General features: G+C 39.6%; 1 protein-coding gene across 1 annotated transcript in view; it reads right to left on the bottom strand.

The window, feature by feature from the left end:
* Positions 1-21319, bottom strand: part of otog (otogelin) — a 217220-nt gene that overhangs the window by 90754 nt on the left and 105147 nt on the right. The window contains exons 28-32 of the mRNA XM_043706414.1: positions 20073-20189; positions 12828-12984; positions 10637-10663; positions 8465-8632; positions 1846-2124 (exon numbers count right to left, since the gene is read on the bottom strand). Coding sequence (XP_043562349.1) covers positions 1846-2124; positions 8465-8632; positions 10637-10663; positions 12828-12984; positions 20073-20189 — 748 coding nt within the window. The remainder of the gene's footprint in view (positions 1-1845; positions 2125-8464; positions 8633-10636; positions 10664-12827; positions 12985-20072; positions 20190-21319) is intronic.

Genomic DNA, 21319 nt, shown 5'->3' with positions numbered 1-21319 from the left:
TTTCCTTAAAATTGTGGTCTTTTACTGTTCACTCTATCATTTATTTAATAGTAATGGCTAAGTTATACCATTTTCCTAAACAATAACAGAAATTGCTGGAAAAACTCAGGTCTGGCAGCATCTGTGGAGAGAAATCAGAGTTAACATTTCAGGTCGAGTAACTCTTATGAAGAATTTCTGTTTTTGTGTTTCTGATTTACAACATTCGCAGTTCTTTCGGTTTTTACATCATTTTCCTGTTTGAGCAGTAATGTGGCAATTTATTTTGTTCCATTCTTGAAAACACTAGATTCATGTTCCTTATAACTTTACCAAATTGGATTCACTAACTACTATTTTTGATATTTTCACATTTAGTGCTTCACTGTCTTTCCAAATCTCCAATGAGACTGGGTATCTTCATAGCTTCTCTGAGGTAACTTTAACAATGAGCTGTATGTTAAATGGCCAGGGTCTGCCAGTGTAAAGTTTTGGGTCTAGCCTGTGACCTTCTTGGCCAGTTCACCTTGCAGCCATTTAAACACTCTCAGGCCATTAACTGGTTTAAGACAGCCCTCCTCATTCCTTTGGAAAGCAGAGGGTGAAGAATAACTGAGGTGGAAGGCAAGATGGAGCTTTGATTGGTACAAGATGCTTGAAAATGGGAGAGGCAGCCCAGCCACTAGCCTACCAGACTTTCCCCCTAACAGGCCGGACAATTGGCATATGCTACCCTCAGTATGGATCAGTAGGAAGAGTCCCTTACGTCACCAATAAATGGTAGGGCAGAACAGTGAAAAACAACAAGATATAGAGAATAATGTATTTTTTTTTAAAAGTGAGGTGTTTAAGACATAGAGTCTTGCAGAAAAGAATGTTAATGTTGAATACAATATAGCTCTTATGCCATTATATAATGGGTGAATTAAGGAGGAGAAAATGATTGGATGGATATGTATAAGCTAACGGATATGAAAGGCTAAGATGAAACTGTGCACATTGTGATAAGTGGCATTGCATCAGGCAGTTGATGCAGACAGCAATTGGTTTCTGACCCAGTCCGCTTATGGAGATACATGTGGCTTACCTACTTTATTTTAGTAGTAGTTAATGCAATTTGTATAAAGTTACAACTATGTAATAAAAACTTGTCTTGTTATCCAAGCTGTAAGCCCGTTCTGCTGAGTCATTGCTCAGCACTAACTGCTTGAAAGCCACGAGACTGTCTCAGAAGAAGATTTCAAGCAATATTCCACCTAAGGTATCTAGGTGAAGCCATCAAGGTCATAACAAAGGATTGCTTTATCAAGAAACATTAAACTATATCAATAAGATAAATTTTGAATATTGTTTTAAAATATCAGGCTGGGAGAGCCAGAAAACATATGCACGATAAACAAAAAAATAAAGAACTGTGGATGCTGAAAATCAGCAACAAAATCAGAAATTGCTAGAAAAACTCATCAGGCCTGGCAGCATCTGTGGAGAGAAAACAGAGTTAACTTTTCAGGTCCAGTGAGCCTTCTTTTGAACTAACATATGCTGTTCAGAATGCAGTTAAGTGTTGGGTAGGAAGAGTTTGTAGCCTAGAATGTTATGCTGGAATGGACTATTCTTATCTCTTGTCCTTTGACTTTTTTATCATTTTAAATCCAGCCAATATTTGAAAGCTGACTGACGAGAAACAGAACTATTACTCCAGATTAAACTATCAATTAAAATGTCCATCTGTCCATCAGAAACTTCACATCAAAATGCACTTTAATGAATTACAACAAATAGTAGGATCCTTCTTTAAAATGACACATTTGAAAAAATGTTTTTATTCATTACTGTCGTCATATTTCAACCAAAGACATTTCTTACCGGCAAGCTGGAAGAGAGTAGCATATCTGTAACCCTCTGAATGATTGTATTTCATCAGGTGCAGCAAGGAGCCCATTTGATGTACAAAAAATCCTTGTCTTGCGTAAGACTCAAAGGCATTGTATCCTAAAACCCATGCATCTTTGTGGAATATAAATGTTGCTTCTTTTTGAAAAGTTTTGTTGTCTTCCCATTTACTGAGCAGCAGGGCTCCATCAAATCCAGTATGAAGGAAGTAATTTGGTTTGTCAGCCACTTCCAAGGAAACTAATGATACATCTGTTGTAAACAAAAGAAAAACTTGCATTTATATAGCATTTGACATTAACAACACAATAAAAAGATTTGTATTTGTAAAAAATTTTTCATGAACATCAGAAGTTTCAAAGGGCTTTACATCCAATTAGATACTTTTAAAGTGTAGCCATGACTGTAGTGCAGAAAGCATGGCCTCCAACTTGTACGTAAGTAGCAATTTGGCAATGACCAAATAATCTGTTATTCTGTTGCCAAGGGTTAAATATTGCCAGCCACCAAAAATAGCGTGCATGCTCTTCCACTTAATCATTTACTTTTGAACAGACACACAGGACCTGAGCTTATTACCTCAGTCTGAAGATATCATCTGCAACAGTGCAGCACAGCCTCAGTAATGCACTGGAGTTTAAGGTTTTTTGCATTCCTAGAAACATTGAAACAGGAATAGATCATTCAGCCCCTCAAGGAGGAGAAAGTGAGGACTGCAGATGCTAGGGATTAGAGTCAAGATTAGAGCAGTGCTGGAAAAGCACAGCAGATCAGGCAGCATCCGAGGTGGGGAAAAATCAATATTTCTGGCAAAAGCCCTTCATCAGGAATGAGCTCCCCTCAAGCCTATTGCATGATTCAATGAGATCATAGCTAATGGGTGGCCTAACCCTACACACCCGCCTTTGACCATACCCCTTAATACCTTTGCTTAATGAAAAGCTTTTCTCTGTGCCTCGGTACATGTGACAATAAATTCAATTCAATTCAAAATGTATTTACTCCAGATTTAAAATTAGCAACTGATCCCATATTCACTGCCATTTGTGGAAGAGAGTTTTGAACACCTGTAAACCTCTAAATGTAGAAGTTCTCCCTAACATCTCTCCTGAATGGTCTGGTCCCAATTCTTAGACAAGTTACACGGTGAGATAATTACTGAGGTTTTACTGAGTTGGGTCGTTGCAATCTACAGAAAGAGAGAAGTCAGAGGCTAGAAGCAGGTGCAGTTCAGAAGAAAAAATCAACATCAGCACAACAGTTGTAGTTGGAAGAGTCCCCAGGTCATCAGAGTGGAACTAAGTCTTATGTTGTTTTAGCCATTCAATTAAACAGATTGAAAAGTAACCTAAGCTCTTTTAGAGCTCAGTGAGGAAATTTCACTGTGGTAGCGTGTCTGTGTGCCTTTAGGAGAGACAGTAATGGAGAGAACTACATCAAGTAAATGTGCTGAAAAAAGTATGCAACTTCATCAGTTGAGTATGAAATCAAAGACTGAAGAAAGGAGCGTTACTTCACTGGGGTTGATTTCTGTAAAGGGCATTGCTGAGAAAAGAATGAATCTTTCTTTTTGCTGTTTATGGTAAGATCTATCTGAAATGTCTTACATATGTAAGTTTTCTTTTCTGTAATGAACTTATGTTCTTTAAAAGCATGTTAGCAGCCTAGTGTGACTATTTTCTGTGACAGACCACCAAGGTAATACTGTTTATAGCCAATGTTCACTTTGGAATCTGACTTGTCTGGTATTGTCATTATCTGGGATCATATTCATAGGCTATGTCTAACATATCTGGACTAGTGATTAAAACTGTTTTCATGGCATGAGTGTCAGTGTCGAACCAAATGTAACTATACATCTGTTCAAGAACATTATAGCTAACACCGGACTGGGTTAGCTCAGAGGGTCTCCATTCTGTTCAATTGTATGCATCTCTTTCCAGCATGTCATAGTGCTCATCTTTCGGGTAAGTGCCTTAGAATTGAAAAATTACATTGCCTTCGTCATAGTGACATATTTGTGGAAGGGCCTCTTTCCTTTACTCCGCACTCAGGCCGGTGTCTAGGGTTCGCCGGTTACTGTGGTGGTCTCTCTCCAGCAGGCTCTGAAACTTCAAAGACCTGGAATGCCGCAATAGGGCAACTCCGCTGGAGAGAGCGCACTGAACCAAACTAATGGTTTATAGCCTGACCAGCAAGTCGGAACTTATCTCCACACAGTAATCGCGACTGCCACCAATGCCTGGGTGATTCCCTCTCTTGTTAGTGGGACAACAGTCACCTGGTACCTTCCCACTCAGGCAGTAGGCCCAAGAGAGAAAAAGAGAGATCAAACTGCTTATCCTGGCTAGCAATTCCCCTTGAGTGGATGGTTCAAATCGCCCAGATCACCCTTCAGTCCTTGAAATGGAATTATAGTCTGGGATCTGCTGGGAACTAGGCAGAATTGGTGTACCCAGAAGGAACACAGACTGGCTCAAATATGAATTCAAAATTACTAGTGAACTTATTTACAGAAAAAAATTCAACTTGCCCAATCCATACAACACTTTGATTAAACTTTCTTCTATACTATGATTAAAAAAAAGAATATTAGAGTGGACACAACTTTAACCTTACACAATTTATAGGGTACTAATACTTGAAGAATTACACAACCACCCTCCTCCCTATGCCAAACCAACTACTTCAGAGTACGAGTGTCTCAGGCCTGAAAAGGGTTCTGAAAAGTTGTTTGTCCAGTGGAGCTTCCTCCCTGCCTCGGGTGTTGTTGCAGACTTCTGAAGTCCGAAGTCGCAGACAGGGTTGATGTCTTCAGCCACAAAGGGTTAGTGTCCAGAGACGCAGCAAGCTCAGAGGGAGAAGAGTGAAAAAGAAAACAAAAATGCCCCCCCCACTTAACCCTTGCAATTCCAAAGGGCCAGTTGGCTCCGCCCCTCAGGTAACTCCATCTCACAAAGCATCTCCGGTGATTGCTCAGTCCGGTGTAAGCTCATCATTCGTGGAAACAAAAGTGACGATACCATCCCAAATGTACTTAACTGAAGTTTTGATGACCGTTTTCAGATTAGAGTAAATCATTATCCCATTAACTAGATAGGCTCCATTGTTCACAGTTTCAAGGTTCAGTACCATTTTGATGTCTGTCTCTTGATATGATGTCTGGCGGGTGCCGTTTGTTGATTGAATAGTCTCATACCTCTGAGGATCTCTGTCCCCAGAAGAAGGTGTGTCCTTATTCTGGCAGGCCTGCTGGGAAATCCTGCCTGCACAGTTGCCAAGTTGACCAGTTTTTTACAAAAGGCCATTTTCTCTCAGTCTGTCCTTTTAAAACTGGGGATTTCACTGAAGCTGCTACATATTGAACTATCTTCATTTCAGCAGCCAAAGAGAGAGCCAGGTCCCCTCCTCTCCTGTAACATATCTGCAGACTTGTGTTACAGTTTAGTTTTACCTTTAGTTTACAGCACTTACTTGAGAAATAATCAATCTATAAGTCAACCCTTAACATTTGCAAAACAAAACTCTAACTTCAGCAGTGAGCAGGTAGTAAGTACCAAGTCACCTTGTTGCCAATTGATAGAACCATAATAAATCATTAAAAATGGCCGTTCATTCCTTATGCTCATGAATGTATGATGTCAAGCTTACCACTTGACTGCTGTGATCTATGTGGCCACCAACTCTGCCTTTCTGTAGAGCAACTTAACACCAAGAAGGAACAATAGACATACAACACAGTTGATATGTAAAGTCATTGAGTTTGTACAGCAGAGAAATGATTATTCAGCAGCTAGAGAATACAAGATTATCAGCGAAGAACTTCAGAAATTAGAGGAAGATCTCCACATAGATTTGGCAAATTCCCAAGACTAAATGTTCAAAATGAGGAAAGCTTAGTTTGTGGCCAGAACTGGAAAACAAAGTTGTAAGATATGTCAGTAAAAAATTGCCAAAATTGACTCTCAGGGTTCCTCAAGAATCAATTTGAATCCTCACTCTGAAATGTGTGTCAGGTTTATGAAGAGAAGCAAAGAAAACAATTATAACAGAAGACCAATATTTCACAGCACCACCCTGCAGAAGTCAGTAGCAAGCTAATCACATTTCAGCAGTTTACAATCAAACAGTGATAAAAATACCAGATATAGACTGGTTGGTATTGGAAACATGAATGAGACTCCCATGCATTTTGATCTGCCAGTCAATCAAATGGTGATCAAATTTGGAGAGAAAGCAATGTTAGCAAAGAAACCTGACGGTGCAAAGAGTTGATTTACATTGTACTGTTCTGCATGTCTGACAGAGCAAAGTTCAAGTTAGTAGTATTAAATTGAGAGTCTGGTATGACTGCTCTTCAGAATTTCTTCTTCTGAGAAGAACAGTAATACTGGACTTAAAACATTAACTCTGATTCTCTTTCCACAGATGCAGCCAGACCTGCTAAGTTTCTCCAGCATTCTCTGTGTTTGTTTCAGATGTCCAGCATCCACAGCATTTTGCTTTTATTATTTTAGCTAATGGCAATATTCAAGAGAAAAAAAGCCTCTAAACTCAGCAATTCCCAAAAGGAGTAGTTGTCTGCATTCACTGCAAAGGATGGATGAATTAGGTGGACTGAAAATATGGCTGAACAAAGCACAACACAATACATTACTCGGTTCTGAGGTGAAGGAAGATGATAATATCCTTGGATTTTAATGCATGTTCATTGTATACTGTATTATTCTGTACTCTGAAAAAAAAATGAATAAATAACTGTTTAAATTTGTAGATATGGCTTGTGATTCTGATAAATTTGATGAATTTAGTGTACAGAAGTTAACACCATTCTCCATGAAGATTTTCATTTATTTATAAATAAAAATGCAGTAATAATATTTCCTTGTTTCCTTTCAATTACATTTTAGTTGCAGAATTGGTGGAACAATCTCTGATCTGGCAACGGCAAGGCAAACAAAAAACAGATTTCACCAGATTTCAACCTCTCTGAAGTATTATTTGAATACAAGTTGACCGATTACTTTTGATTAAAAATTTAATCTTAGAAACTTGGACATATTTTAGCTTGTATTCTCTTAGCATTCTCCCCCTTCAACTTTGACACATTTGGCAGATGTGTTGAAATTGCTGCCAAATATTTCTCAACTCCAAGGAGTTTTGTTCCTTTGTACTTTTTGTCTGGACCTCAATTTTCTGCTCCTACAATTTGTGAGAGTTTACACATTTTCAAATCTGGAGCGATGTCTGACCTCAGCTGGATGAGTGCAAACACTTCATCTTGAGTTTATTTTGAACCCATTTATAATCATCTGGGAATTAGCTATAACTGTATTGGAAAATACACACTAGTCTATAGGTGAACCATTCAAGTGCAAAAAAACATTTCTGCACTGTTTCTACCTTTGTTGGTCTCTTCAAAATGACAGTCAATGGATGATATCATTATACACGACCTTAAACTAGTTAAGGAGTGAAAGAATGTCAGGGTTTTCAGCCATATTTTCAGTCCACCTAAATCATCCATCCATCCAGGTTCATGTTTGACTGATAATCTTGCACATTAGATATCTTTTGTCATTGTTTGATTACAAACTGCTAAAATACAATCAGCCTGTTACCACTTTCTGCCAGAAGATGCTGAGAAATATTGGTCTTCTGTTGCAATTGTTCATGCTTGGCTAATAATCTTGCACATTAGATATCTGGCTGAGCCACTGGCCACTGGCCAGTGGCCCTCGTGAAACAATAACTGACCACAAATTATCACCTTCATTTCAAGAGGAACCAAGAAAGGGAAAACAAGTAAAACATAGGGTGGCACAGTGATTAGCACTGCTACCTCAGCGCCAGAGACCCAGGTTCGATTCCTGCCTCAGGCAAGTGTCTGTGTGGAGTTTGCATATTCTCCCTGTGTCTGCGTGGGTTTCCTCCCACCATCCAAAGATGTGCAGGTTAGGTGAATTGGCCATGCTAAATTGGCAGTAGTGTTAGGTGAAGAGAGGAATGGGTTTGGGTGGGTTGCTCTTTAGAGGGTTGGTGAGGACTTGTTTGGCCGAAGGGCCTGTTTCTACACTGTAAGTAAGTAATCTATCAAACATAGCCAGAAAGAGACCAGGTAATGCTATATATCCAAAGTAACTCTAAAACATTCTTAGACCTGTACATATACATGCAGGCAAATTAGTTAAAATTTTATGTCTATACATAAAGTTGTACATCTCAAAGTATTCTGGTGTCACTGATGTACTATCCCGAGACTGTGAATCAACACTTAGTCTTTGCAGTAAAGTGTGAAGACATTGCCTGAAATTGAATAATGACAGAGATTGTTGTGACATATTACTCCTCTACTAGCTTTCTACTTTCAACAACTATAGCAGGCAAGTTTCAGTAACAGATGATGACAGCAAATGCCGAATAAGTCGGCTGTTACATGTGTTTAATACTGCATGTTTGTCATGAGGTACAGAATATGATCAAATGGTTCTGGGGGCAAAGTGTTGCTTGTTATAATATTGATTTCTGGCAAAGATACAGATTTTACTGCTGAAAATCCAATAAGGTTGTTAGAAGACTTAGACTTGCTTACCATGTGCCTTAGGTGAATATAGTCCTGGAGTCAGCATAAAAAGAGTCACTATTCCTGGAATGGAAGTTTCTCTTGTAGCTAGAAAAATAGCACCACTTGACAAATTGGCTGCCACCACTGTGTTGCCATCCAAGTAACTGACCAATGAGTAAGGGCCCTTTCCCAGTGCTGCAAGCAGAAAGGAGATTCAGTTTCATTTAGAAAATTCATGTGTTGCTAAACACTACTGTATATTTTCTTCAAAACTGATTTTGCATCAGTTTAATACTGTAAGTGAGAAATGACAATGCATTAGTTCACATAGTCTGATTATTATTCCTCTTGCCATCATTAAAATTAATTTAGCATACTTTTAAGATAGAATTCAATTGAATCAGGAATAAGACTAGATTCCCTATAGTATGGAAACAGGCCCTTCGGCCCAACAAGTCCACACCGGCCCTCCAGAGAATACTCCACCCAGACCTATTCCCCATATATACCCCTGACTAATGCACCTAACACTACAGGCAATTTAACATGGCCAGTTCACCTAACCTCCACATCTTTTGATTGTGGGAGGAAACCCACACAGAGAGAATGTGCAAACTCCACACAGTCACCCGAGACTGGAATCAAACTCAGGTCCCTGGTGCTGTGAGGCAGCAGTGCTAACCACTGAGCCATCATACCATCCTAGATGTTAAGTTGTTTTCTTTTCCTCAATAATGCCACGAACCAAAGTTTGAAAAGACTGTCCTGTTGAATTATTTTCTTGAAACATAACAGCATAGCATCTAGTCATAAAAATTAGAAATAAATTACTAAGATGATTGAAATCTTACCTGCACCTACACTACAAATTATGAGCTGCTTCTAAGTGCTTAATGTTCTTGTGATGTTGCAATTTGTGCATTTACATCACTTATACATAATGCAATGTTCAGTCACCAGTTAATTTGACAATAAGTTAATCTGTGTAATGAGATCGTATCGTAATATTGCTTTCCAAGTATCTCATATAGAATACACTTAGCCCCCTCTAGGGGCTCAGTCTTGCTGATAATCTAGTTGCTTCTATGTATCCAAACCTCAGGGCTGTGATGCACAGGCACATTTTGCAGCCTAATATAACTTTTCTTTCATTCATCTGTCTTACATGCTAGAAACAGCTCATGTGTAATTTGTGATAAAACTATTTTTTTCTTTTGTGGAGGGTGGTAAGGGTCCAAGTAATGGAAATAGAATATGTAACTAGAGTGGGTGTAAATGGTAGGATCCCAAGGTCTACCATCCAAAAACAATGACAAGAAAATAAGAAACAAATAAGAGAACAAATCAAACCAATAAAGGAAAAATAAACAGGGGCAGAGGTTACAATCTAAAATTGTTGATATTAATATTGAGTCCATAAGACTGTGGAGTGCCTAGTTGAAAGATAAGATACTGCTCCTTTATGTTTGATTGGAATGTTACATACAGCTAAAATGAAGAGTAAAGAGAACTAAACTGACTGCTAAATTGAAACTCAGTGTCACATGTGCAAACTGAATGGAAGTACTTTGCAAAGTAATTATCTAGTTCCTTACAATGAGCCACACTGAGCAGCAGGTACAGCTAAGGATTCTCTCCTGCATGGATAAAAAGGGTCCTTGTACTTATTTTATTTCCTGCACTTCAACTTTTATTATTTCTTCTCCTTGCCAGAAGCATCCACCCCATCAACTTGCATAATCAGAGGATCATCCTCCACCATTTAACTTTGCCAATTGAATCATGAAGCTATTACTCAGCACATCTTCCCCTCATCCTTTCAGAATTCCAAAGGAACTGTTCCTTTTTCAATAGCCTAGTCCATTTCTCAGTCAAGGCTAACACCTCTACCCATTCTAAGGCATCTTTCCATGCAACTGAAAATGATGAAATGCCTACCTGACATTTTCACCTTCGAGACTCCAAACACGCCTTTCAGGTGAAACAACAATTTACTAGGTCTTTTGTTAATTTGTTTCTGTATGTATTCCTATTTACACATGTGCTTTCCTCTACATTCAGGAGGCTAAACACAGCTATTTCAAAGTTAATAGTAATTATTTGTTCATCAGGTTGGAGGATATCTCCAACATGAACAGTAGTTCTTGTAGATGAAAGGAACACAGCTGTTGGTTCACAAATTACAAAGTTGAATCTCACCTTTATTGTAATATTCACAATCGTAGGCTGAAAGGAAGAAAAAGAACAAATCACAAATTGAATCACTGCAGAGACGACACATTATTTCAAAGCTGTATTTGTTATGTCCCAATAAGCAAAATGTTTAAAGATCCCAATGCTACTCTGACAGTTACTGACAAAGGTATGTAGGAGAGTGAGTAGGTTGGCAGGTAAGTGTGAACTGTGTTATGGTGCCAGGTGAGTAAAGTGGCATGTAAGTAGGTGAGGAGTTTGAGTAGCAGATAGGTGGGTGAGGGAGTAGGTTAGTAATTCAATGTGTCATGTGGTAGGATGTGGCAGGTGAGTGAGTAAGGCAGTAGGGTGGAAGGTGAGTGAATGAGGGATTAGCATGGAAAGTAAGTAAGAGGTGGGTGGTAAGGGGTAAGGTGACAGATTATTGAAGGAATAGGGTGATCAAGTATTGGGGAAGGTGGTCGTGTCTGATGGGGGAGGGCAATGTGATTGATTGGGGGGTTTGGAAAGTTTATGAGAGTGATGGGATCAAATTTTATAGTTGGCCAGACGTTAGAGCAGATTTTAATCCTCTAAATGTTCCTAGTTAACCAGTAAGTTTTGTCAGTCTAAACTCTTGAAAATCTCCAACTTTAACTCAAGAATTGGGTTTTCTTTTTGGAGATGTCAGTTCACTGACCATTGGAAGTTTAAATATTCAGATTTTAATCCTCTAAATGTTCCTCGTTAACCAGTAAGTTTTGTCAGTCTAAACTCTTGAAAATCTCCAACTTTAACCCAAGAATTGGGTTTTTTTTTGGAGATGTCAGTTCACTGACCATTGGAAGTTTAAATATCCCCAGCAATTATCACCTAGACAGTAAAACAGGACTCCCAAGAGATTCTGATGCTCATTTTTCAGGGCACATCCGTCTCCATGGTTGAGTGATCCAAAAATCCAGGCCAATATCATAAAATAATTTTTGCATGTTTCTCTCCATCCATGAATTATCTCAAGCTGTGACAAGTTGATTAATTGCTCCCAAGTTTCAATCAATATTCCCTGATTGATTGCTAGGAAGAAGCAGGCTACGATAACTACCTCTTTATTTTTTATATGAAAGTATCTGATCACCACTCAGAATTTCACAAAGAAGGCTGGAGTGCAGCTTTATTTGTTCATCATGCAAATGAAACGTGTACCTGGCATATACATGTACAAAATTCAAACTAACACACCACTGAATAATCCTGCTTATAGATGATGTTTCAGTGGCAAAAAATAACATTAATATAGCAGAGGTTTTAAAAGGAATTGCAGTAAACATTTATGTTTATTACGATATAAATTTCTGGTACTGACTGAAATTATTTTACCATAATACAATTACACTTAAAGTAATTAAATTGTGACAATGAATGCCCCATTAATCTATTTTGGGATGGAGCCAAAATGAAATCTTATCATTTATGATGAGTTGATGAGTTCAAGTATAGTTTCCCTGCTACTTATTGCTTGCATCAATGGAAGAGAGATAAACTCCATGAATTCTATTAACATGTCCTGGGTCCCATCAGCCCGGACCAAATGTAGGTTCTCTGCTTGTGCAGGAGAACAGAGGGATCACAGCGGTGATTTGGGGCCATCACCTAATTATTGACTCTGACTGGCGCATCCAAGATGGCAGGTAACCCTCAGACTTATGAATGCCATTGACACAGGTTGCTACTGCTGAGTCTCTTAGAGCAAGGAAAGGACTGACATATACAACAGTTACATGTCAAGGCCAAGCAAGTAGGCCTCAACTGTTGGAGGGGTTTACTGACTCCTGGTGACGCAGAGCCACCATTGCTACAAGTGGACGATCCGTCCTTGGCACATAGGGTCTTGAGAACAGAAGCTACAACTCCCCCCTCCCCCCCACCACCACCCCAACAACCCCACCAGACTGGTAAAATTCAGACCAATCTATCAAATGTTATCTCTGTGAGAAGTATAAAAAGCCATTAACACTTTCCCATTGCTCCTCCAAAAAGCGCCACAGTCACAAACAGCATGCTGCAAAAGCTAGGAGGAAATGGAATCCACAGGTTCCAGGTTTCCAATTAAATATCTCTTCACTAAAGGGGCAATGATGCCCAGAGGCACTGGGTCCCAGAGCACTAATTTTCAGGTGGCTAAAGAAAATCAAAAATCCTCGATGGATACTTTACTTACGGCAAATTGTGGGGGTTCTCCAATCAATTGCAACTCCATGTTGACAACACATGTGAGAGTATGCTAACACACTGGTGCAGAAGCACTCACAGTCTCCACCAAGATTACACGCACAAGTATCTGTCAAGCAGTTGGCATAAAACCAGGTGACATCAACCTGAATAATTTAAAAGAAACAAATCATAAAACACAAAGGATTTGGACCTTTACAAAGTAAGTTATTAAATAAGAATGGAAAGCCAGCCAATACAATAATGCCAATTTGTCAAACAATTTTGATAACTTGCAGAGGTGCAAAACACTGGGGGCTGTGGATACAGGGACCCAGGCCTGCAGTCATTAATAACTTCTCACTGTGATCCAGACTGAACAGGCACAGCTTCATAACTGAAATAGCAACTTTTAAAAATAAATTAAACCATCACTGTTGACTGTTCCAAACATTTTCTTTCCCTCACATCCAGGCATTCACAAAACTGTCCCAAGGTCAATATTTGGAGCAGTGGCAAGCTTGGGAAAGACAGAGCTGCTCTCCCAATCACAGAACCTGTCTCTTCCACCTTTGCACTGCTCTCCCAATAATCTGCAGCAATAGACGGGTGAGCAGTCACCAACAGAAGAGCTGTTCCTCACTACTCCCCCCTGCAGTCATTGACCAGAGAGGAATCCAAGGCAGAATTGCCATTCTGTGGATCTCCCAGCAAACGGCAGCAGAGTTCCAGGAGAAAATGTGCTCTAGTCCCTCAAGAACTAAACCTTTTTCTGATTTGTATTACTGAATACAAGCTAATGAGAGGTATTTTAAAGAACTTAGCTCCAACTATTAGGATAAAAGTATTTTATTTAATCACAACTGTAAATAGCTCTAAATAAAATTAGTGTGGATAGGTTCAACGCAGTGCTTAGTGGATATAGCATATCCACACATAATTGGTAGATTTCACAAAACAGTAAAGAACATAGGCATCTAATGGTTCAGGCACATAATTCTTTGAAGTTTGCTTCACATATAGACAGGGTGGTTTAAAAAGGCATTTGGCACGCTTGCCTTCATTGCTCTGTCCTTTGAGTCTAGGAGTTGGGAAGTCATGTTGAGGTTGTACAGGACATTGGTGAGGCCTCTTCTGGAGTATTGTGTCCAGTTCTGGTTGCCCATTTATAGGAAGGATATTATTAAGTTGGAGAGGGTCAAAAAGAAATTTATCAGAATATTGCTGGGTATGGAAGGTTTGAGTTATAAAGAAAGGCTGGAACTTTTTTCTCTCCTGTTCCCTGGATGCTGCCTGACCTGCTGTGCTGTTCCAGCAATAAAGTTTCAACTTTTTTCACTGGACCTTATAGAAGTTTACAATATAATGAGGGGTATAGATAGAGTTAATGGTAGTTGTCTTTTCCCTAGGATGGGGGATTTCAAAACTAGGGGGCATATTTTTAAGGTAAGAAGAGGAAGATTTAAAAAGCGACATGAGGGGCAAATCTTTTACACAGAAGTGGTTCGCTTGTGGAATAAACCCCCCAATGAGGTGGTGAGTGTGGGTATAAATACAATGTTTAAAAGACATTTGGATAAGTACATGAATAGGAAAGATTTGGAGGGATTTGGGCTAGGAACAGACAGGTGGGACTAGTTTAGTTTGGGATTATGTTCAGCATGGACTGCTTAGACCGAAGAGCCCGTTCCCCTGCTGTACAACTTTACGCTTCTATTTCTGGTAAGTGGAGCAAAGCCATAAGACCATAACACATGACAACAGAAATTAGGCCATTTAGCCCATCGAGACTACTCCACCATTCAATATTGGCTGAAGAGTTTCTAAACCCCATTCTCCCACTTTCTCCTCGTAACCCTTAATATCCTTGACAATTAAGAACCTATCTATCTTCATCTTAAATATACTCAATGGCCTGGCCTCCACTGTCTTGTGACAATGAATTCCATAGATTCACCATTCTCTGACTGAAGAAGTTTCTCCTTATCTCCATTCTAAAAGGTCTTCCCTTTACTCAAGCACTGAGCCCTCGGGTCTTAGTCTCTCCACCAATGGGAACACCTTCCCAACATCCACTCTGTCCAGGCCATTCAGTATTCTGTAAGTTTCAATTAGATCTCCCCTCATCCTTCTAAATTCCATCGAGTACAGACCCAGAGTCCTCAAACGTTCCTCATACATTAAGCTTTTCATTACTAGGACCATTCTTGTGAAGCTCCTCTGAACATGCTCCAGGCCCAGTTCATCTTTCTTGAGATATGGGGCCTAAAACTGTGCACAATACTCCAAATGTGGTTTGTGCGCTAAAGGATGGTTTTCTGAATATAGGGTTGAAGTGCAGCCTATTGGGAGTTTTTGCCTCACCTCTGAAGCAGTAATCCTGCTCAGGGAGCACATGATGCTGACATAACTTGCATGAGGCGGAAGATACCAATTAATTGTGATCCTTCATTTTATTTAAGTAACTTAGCTGCTGATAAGGGAAGTGATCATTTTAAAACAAAAAGCTGCACTCAGTCTCTAAGCTTTGTCATTTGAGCATATTTTGTGAAAATTTCAGGCTTAGTCAGTGATACCTGCATCCCATGAACTACTAAAGGAAATGCAGCAGAATTTCAACCTGGCCATGTTTCGCAGCTCTTACCATTTATAACAGCTTCTTCTCGAAATGCCAGAAAAGTAATTTCTTTGGAAGTGTTAAAATAGTGCACTTGTCAACAAAAAAATTGCTCTGTTGATAACAGTACTCAATGCTTTTAATTGTTTTATTGAGCGAGGGATATATTTGTTCCTTTGGTCTTTGAGTCTGTAGAAAACCACATAAGCTGACTGCCATTTGCTTTTCAAATTGCATTGCCATCTCACAGTAAAGGCGGAGGAAAATAGTTCACTGATAGAGAGCTTTCTTCCTGGTGAGGCAAACCTGTCTCATTCAGGACACCTTACAGAATGCTAGAATCTCACTTAAATCGGATGAGCAGATTTGTTCATCTTTATCCAAGTAAATTGCATCTCTAGCTTATCAAAACACTTTGTACACATATGAGGGTGAGCATGGACTTGGTCAAGGGTATAAAGCAGTAGGAATAGTTTTAAACCTTCCATTATACTGCATGCTGGACATTAACTTCTAATGAAGTAAGTGGGATTAAAGTCTCTCCAACCGGCACAAATTGTTTTCACTGAGAGTCGTCCCTATCACAGGGAATGATGGTAATTATCATTTCAGAAAGAACCAAGCTATGAGAAGATGCAATGACAAAACTAAACAGGTGCACAGGTAAGTTGTCAACAAACCTATTGTACTGAAATTATTACAATAATATGTTTCATTTGAAGGTTAGACAAAATTACAGCTGCCGAAGGAACTAAAGTTCAGATCAGGAACTCCACCACACCATCAGAGAAACTGCATTTCAGTTCACACTTAACACTGCTCAACATATAACTGGTCACTGTTTTACCAGTATTGCTGTAGGGAAGTCTTCCAATATCCAGTACCTTTGTAATCTGAGGTGGTTCAGATCATGGAAATAGTTGTGCACTGTACGAATCTATATTTATTAGCATCATCATTAGGCAGTATAGGGTCCACACATGGGCAGAAGTACAGCACCAAGCTGGAACAACAGTGGTGTTGGCTGAAATATCACAGTGCAGGGTGGAGAGAGAGGAAAGGGGGCAAACAAATACAGAGACAGACTGGATGTGAGTCACTGGGGATTATCTTTAAATATTTTGTTGTATAAATTGGAGCTCCAAGTCCTGTTCCAATCCATTCCAGGGTCCAACAAATAAAAATCTGACAATACACTTTATTTTCATTCTGGGACTTTCCCCGTTGAAGTATCAATAAGAAGTGTGGCAGTAAACCCTGATCTTTTTCATAATAAACAAACCAAGTAATAGAATGTGCTTTAGTTTGAGTCAGGATGCAGTGGAAAATTAATGAAAATTGCATTCTTGTGAGCACAGTTCTGTGATATCACTAGTGCAATCGGCACATGCAGAAGCAGTGGTGACCACAGCCATTCTGCTGTTGGCAGCAGCCATTCTAGTTTGAAACTAGGTCCATTGGTGCCATTCCCACTGCTTCAGTCTGTTGCATATATGCTTTTTCCTTTAAGAGATTTACCTTTAATGCCTCCAGGTGCAATACAAGACTGCATTTCCACCTACCAGTGGAGGTCTAATGGTACAGTGATAAGTGTCCCTACTTCTGAGCCACAAGGCTTGAATTCAAGACCCACCTGCTCCAAAGTTATATCATAACATCAATGAACGGGTTGATTGGAAAATCCAGCTACAAGTCATTCTGACTGGAAGTGAGCAGACAACTTGCCTGGAACTCAGTTGCTCTTGTGTGATGTTTGTTCCGAATTGAAATATGTCCCATTGTTTGAAATAAACTAAGGCGAGTAGTTGATCAGTCCTTGAGGTGTGACTGATTTTTAAACCAGGCCGCTATTTACTGATGAGATCCAATGGACATGTGCAAAGTGCTGCGTTTGGTACAATGGATAAACATGTTAATGAGTGAGTCTGAGAAAACTGTGTTATCTTCAGTGCAGTGTTATAGATAGCAAATGAAGTATTTTATGTCAAATTTAATGTTAAGGCACAAAGCTGTTAAAACTTGTAATCTGGTTTAGTGAATGGTCATGGTGAGATTATCCATAGGGGATAAACAAACTAACACTGCTTGACGCCATTGCTGCTTTTAATGCTCTGTCTGTGATCGTAGCAAATGATATTTGGAACTGGATACCAACAATAGGAGGTATCATTTTGCTAGGACCTGTCTGTGATTCATTTGACAAATCAAAGGAATAGAATTAACATTTGAGCGAGAAGGGGTAATGTCTGTGTGTGCACAAGTGGGAGCAGAGGGATGAGAAGAAACCTGGAAACAGGAGAAGCACAGGGCCCATAACTCCTCTCTCCTGTTTTGTTTACAGTTTCCATGTATCTAAAAGACTATTACCCAAAAAATCACACAGCTGTCATGTCTGTGTTAATAGATATAAGATTATGATTATCTTTAATAAGTCTACCTTTTATAGCATGTCCTTAGCTATCTGTCAAAACTTCTATGGCATTGATGTCCTTCTCAGTTAGCTTTGACCATCAAGCTAATATTGTCAATGCTTTCTCAAACAGCTGCCTTTTACACTTCATAAGTATATGGGCAGCATGATAGCTCAGTGGTTAACACTGCAGCCTCACCACGCTAGGGAACTGGGTTTGATTCCACCCTCGGGTGACTGTGTGTGGAGTTTGCACATTCTCCCTGCGTCTGTGTGGGTTTCCTCCAGGTGCTCCGGTTTCTTCCCACAGTCCAAAGATGTGCAGGTTAGGTGGATTGACTGTGCTAAATTGACCACAATATGCAGGCTATGCAGATAAGCCATGGGAAATTAAGGGTTACAGGGAGATAGACGAGGATGGGGGGGGGGGGGTGCACAGTGGGTCTGGATGGGGTGTTCTTTGGAAGATCAGTATGAGCTGAATGAGCTGCTTCCACAATTCTGTAACCCCCAATTATAATTCTTTGTTCAAAATCCCACCTATGTATCCTTCCATTCTTGTTAACAACTATTCAATATAGAACCTCAGTTATCGCAGATGTCCAATGAATAGTTATCATCTACCTGCTTCATGATCATCCATCATTTACATTCTATGCTTGAATTAGGTTCAGTTTTTATCTTCACCACCACCAAACCATCTATGCAATCCCCAGCTTTAACAAAATCCTCACCAAAATCACCAATGATACCTTGTTACTGTGAACGTATTGCCTTATTCCTCAATAAACAATCTCTTAACAATATACATACATTACAACTTACCTCTGTGGCCCATTGGGTGCAATTTAATATCTTCCTGACCACCTAAGCCAGGTTTAGAGCTGGTGTGGGCATTTTACGGGTAAGGAGAATGTGGATTAAGTCTTCTACCTGATTAAGTCTGGGACCATCCCTCCCAATGCCATTTGAGACCCTTAAGTAGGCAATGAATTCCCAATTTATTGCCTCATCTCTAGTGGAAAGGGAAGATGTCACCTTTGAGACCCTAAAAAGCAAACAGTCCATGTTGAACCCTTGTTCAAAGAGACTCCAGACCACTCCCACTCAAAACAATTCCCATCCTCTCACTCACCTCTTGGAGTCTCCTATTTATCCTGGACCTCTGTGGGATGCATTTCAGGAGCTGTAACTACTGCAGGTGGCACTGAAATGTTGGAGGCCTTAGATTAAACAGCAGTTCTATGAGATGGGAGATCCTACATGCAAGACTGCTTAATCCCAAGCAAGTCCTAACACTGTCCACTTAAATGTTCGATCAGCATTTAATACCCATAGGCTTTTCTCAGCATAGGTGACACGGGACCTGTCAATTCTTACATTGGCTGATGAAAACTCCATTGGAATCATTAAATTCTGCCCAACATTTCCAGATCGAAAATCCTGGTTACTCTTATTTTATACATGAGAAACCAACTTTATGGCTTTTCCGTGCACTAGATCAGAAATGGACACCATATTCCAGGTCTAACCAGAACATTGTAAAGTTTACTCATAATTGTGTCTCTTTGGTTTATTTCATTAAACTTTTATTGCTGTTCATTGGGTGGATAGCCCAGTCTTGATTTTGGTTAATTCTCTCGGAGGTGCAATGGAATCAAACAGGCAGCAAACAATGACAGAGTAAATCAATTAACTATAATCTGAATAACTGAGCAATTTATATTGAGTTTCAAACTGAAGGCACATACCAAAAGAAAGGAGGTGAACAACAAATTGGAGCTGACCTTTCTAAGGACCTGATCTTTTTAAGGACCTGGCCTTTCTAAGTCTCAAATGAGGAAACATGGAAATTGTTTCTGCTGGTCCCCGAATACCCAAAGTCAACAAAAAGTAAAACATGTTTCGTCAAGTAGCATTGAGCAACGAGCAGATAAATAAAAGGAAAGCTGAGCTGTCCAAAATAATCAACAAAATGAGACAGTGCTGTTACTAAGGATTCCTGGTCACGTTTCCCAATTTTATTAGAGTTAAATTACCTGGGAAAAACAGCAATAGTAGAAATGCTGGAATGACGTGAATAGAGAAAAAAAAAGTATTTTTCCTATGATCACTCCCATTGTACAAGATACAAGACCAGTGTTGGTGAGATGGATCACAAAGGAAAAGGAAAAAGCCTAATATTTGAGTCAGTACATGTGACAACAATAAATCAATCACTCACTCACCACCAGGTGGCAGGGCTCGAACACCCCAGACAATAATATGCCACATTCCTTCTTTGCAAATGGCTCCCGAAGTGGGTTCACACTGCATGGATTACGGATATCAGGGCTACTCGCACACTAGGAAAAGTTAAATAGCCTTTCAGAAGTTTGTTAATAATCAAAACAGGATGTACTTGCTGTATGCTTTAAACTGGATTAGAACACAACTTTATGAAGGAAACACTGTCAAACTTATGTGATGGAATTTTCCCCTCCAAGCAATGGTCAAGTTTAATGGCAGGCGAGTTAATTTAATTTGGGGACAGTCAAAAAACCAGATTCTTGCTGTTCAATTACACTGTCACAACTAAGCACTCCCTCCTTCACATTCACAGGATGTGGGCATTATTGGGTTGGTCAAGTATTTATTGCCCATCGCTAATTGCTCAGAGAGCAGTTAGGAGTCAACCACATTACTATGGATCTGGAGTCACATAGAGGCCAGACTGGGTAAGGAAAGCAATGTCCTTCCCTAAAGGCTATTGCCTCCTCTCTGAAACCATATTTCAACTGACGTTCACTATAGGCCGAAAATAGTTTTAATATTCGGTGCAGCTAACTGGGTGGATAGAGATGAATAAGAATGGAGCTAATTCACCCTTCCTTACTTGTGTGTAATAACTTCTGTGCAATTCCAAGATCAAATGTTTCAGCAATGGAAAGAAAAACCGAGTTGGGAAGAGAAGGCATTTTTGAATATACTTGTCCCCATGCAGTTAGTGGATAAATAGAATAATGCAAGGTAAACTCTGTTGATACAGATCTGGCTCCAAGGTAGAACACAGAGGGTGGTGGTGGAGGCCTCTGACCAGTGGAGTGCCACAAGGATCAGTGCTGGGTCCACTACTTTTCATCATTTATAAAAATGATTTGAATGTGAGCATAAGAGGTATAGTTAGTAAGTTTGCTGATGACATCAAAATTGGAGGTGTAGTGGACAGCGAAGAAGGTTACCTCAGATTACAACGGGATCTTGATCAAATGGGCCAATGGGCTGAGAAGTGGCGAATGGACTTTAATTTAGATAAATGTGAGGTGGTGCATTTTGGGAAAGCAAATCTTACAAGGACTTATATGTTTAATGGTAAGCTCCTAAGAACTGTTGCTGATCAAAAAGAATTTGGAGTACAGGTTCATAGCTCCTCGAAAGTGGAGTCACAGGTAGATAGGATAGTGAAGAAGGTGTTTGGTATGCTTTCCTTTATTGG

This window comes from Chiloscyllium plagiosum, chromosome 16 (assembly GCF_004010195.1).
Source record: "Chiloscyllium plagiosum isolate BGI_BamShark_2017 chromosome 16, ASM401019v2, whole genome shotgun sequence".
NCBI lineage: Eukaryota > Metazoa > Chordata > Chondrichthyes > Orectolobiformes > Hemiscylliidae > Chiloscyllium > Chiloscyllium plagiosum.
The sequence above is the reverse complement of the archived record's forward strand: the minus strand, read 5'-3'. Positions and strand labels throughout refer to the sequence as shown.